The 894-nt window shown below is 37.9% G+C and overlaps 1 protein-coding gene across 1 annotated transcript; it reads right to left on the bottom strand.

Moving 5' to 3' along the window:
• Window positions 1–4: 4 nt before the first annotated feature.
• LOC129675186 (olfactory receptor 4C15-like) lies at window positions 5–526 on the bottom strand (the record flags this gene model as incomplete). Its single annotated transcript, XM_055605188.1, has 1 exon — window positions 5–526. A coding segment is annotated over exon 1 (522 nt), but the record flags the coding sequence as incomplete, so codon positions are not given.
• Window positions 527–894: the final 368 nt, after the last annotated feature.

Below are 894 nucleotides of genomic sequence, written 5' to 3'. Positions count from 1 at the left end.
AATGATCAATGACATTGGGTCCACAGAAGGGTAATTGCAAAGTGAAAATAATTTGTATGATAGAATGCAAGAATCCTCCTGTCCATGCTATCCCCATCAGTGTGCCACAGACCTTCCAGTTCATGATGGAAGAGTAGTGCAAGGGCTTACAAATTGCTACATAGCGGTCATAGGCCATGGCTGTCAAAACAATCACTTCTACTGCTGCAAGGAAGTGTTCAGCAAAGAGCTGCATCATGCATCCTTCAAAGGAGATAGTTTTCTTCTCATATAGGGAGTCCACAACCATCTTTGGTGTGATGACAGAAGAGAAGAATGCATCCAATAGGGACAAGAAAGCCAAGAAGAAGTACATGGGGCAGTCTACCAATGCTGGGCTACAGACAATAGTCACCACAATTATCATGTTGCCCCCAACGGTTGCAATGTAGACAAACAAAAATACAATAAAAACTATTTTCTGGACTTCAGGGTTCTGTGAAAGTCCAAGGAATATGAACTCTGTTACAAAACTCTGGTTTTGCATAATTTCAAGGAGAATGTAGAAGCAACTATGCTTGTGTAAATCTATAATTATTTTTAAAAATGCCTCAGATAAGTATATATTATCATCAGGAAGTTTGGGTAGTAAACAATTTTTTTTAGGTGAGAATGGATAAAACAAATGCTTTGCCCAACACATGTTCTTACAATCAACACGAAGTGAATTGTGTGTGTGTGTGTGTGTGTGTGTGTGTGTGTGTGTGTGCAGTTACAAAGAGACAAATAGGTAGACAGATAGATGATAGGCAGATAGATAGATAGATAGATAGATAGATAGATAGATAGATAGATAGGTAGGTAGGTAGATAGATAGATAGATAGATAGATAGATAGATAGATAGATAGATAGAT

Source organism: Psammomys obesus, unplaced genomic scaffold, assembly GCF_907164565.1.
Source record: "Psammomys obesus unplaced genomic scaffold, mPsaObe1.curated_primary_1811, whole genome shotgun sequence".
Classification (NCBI taxonomy): Eukaryota; Metazoa; Chordata; class Mammalia; order Rodentia; family Muridae; genus Psammomys; species Psammomys obesus.
This window is presented reverse-complemented; position numbering and strand designations above follow the sequence as displayed.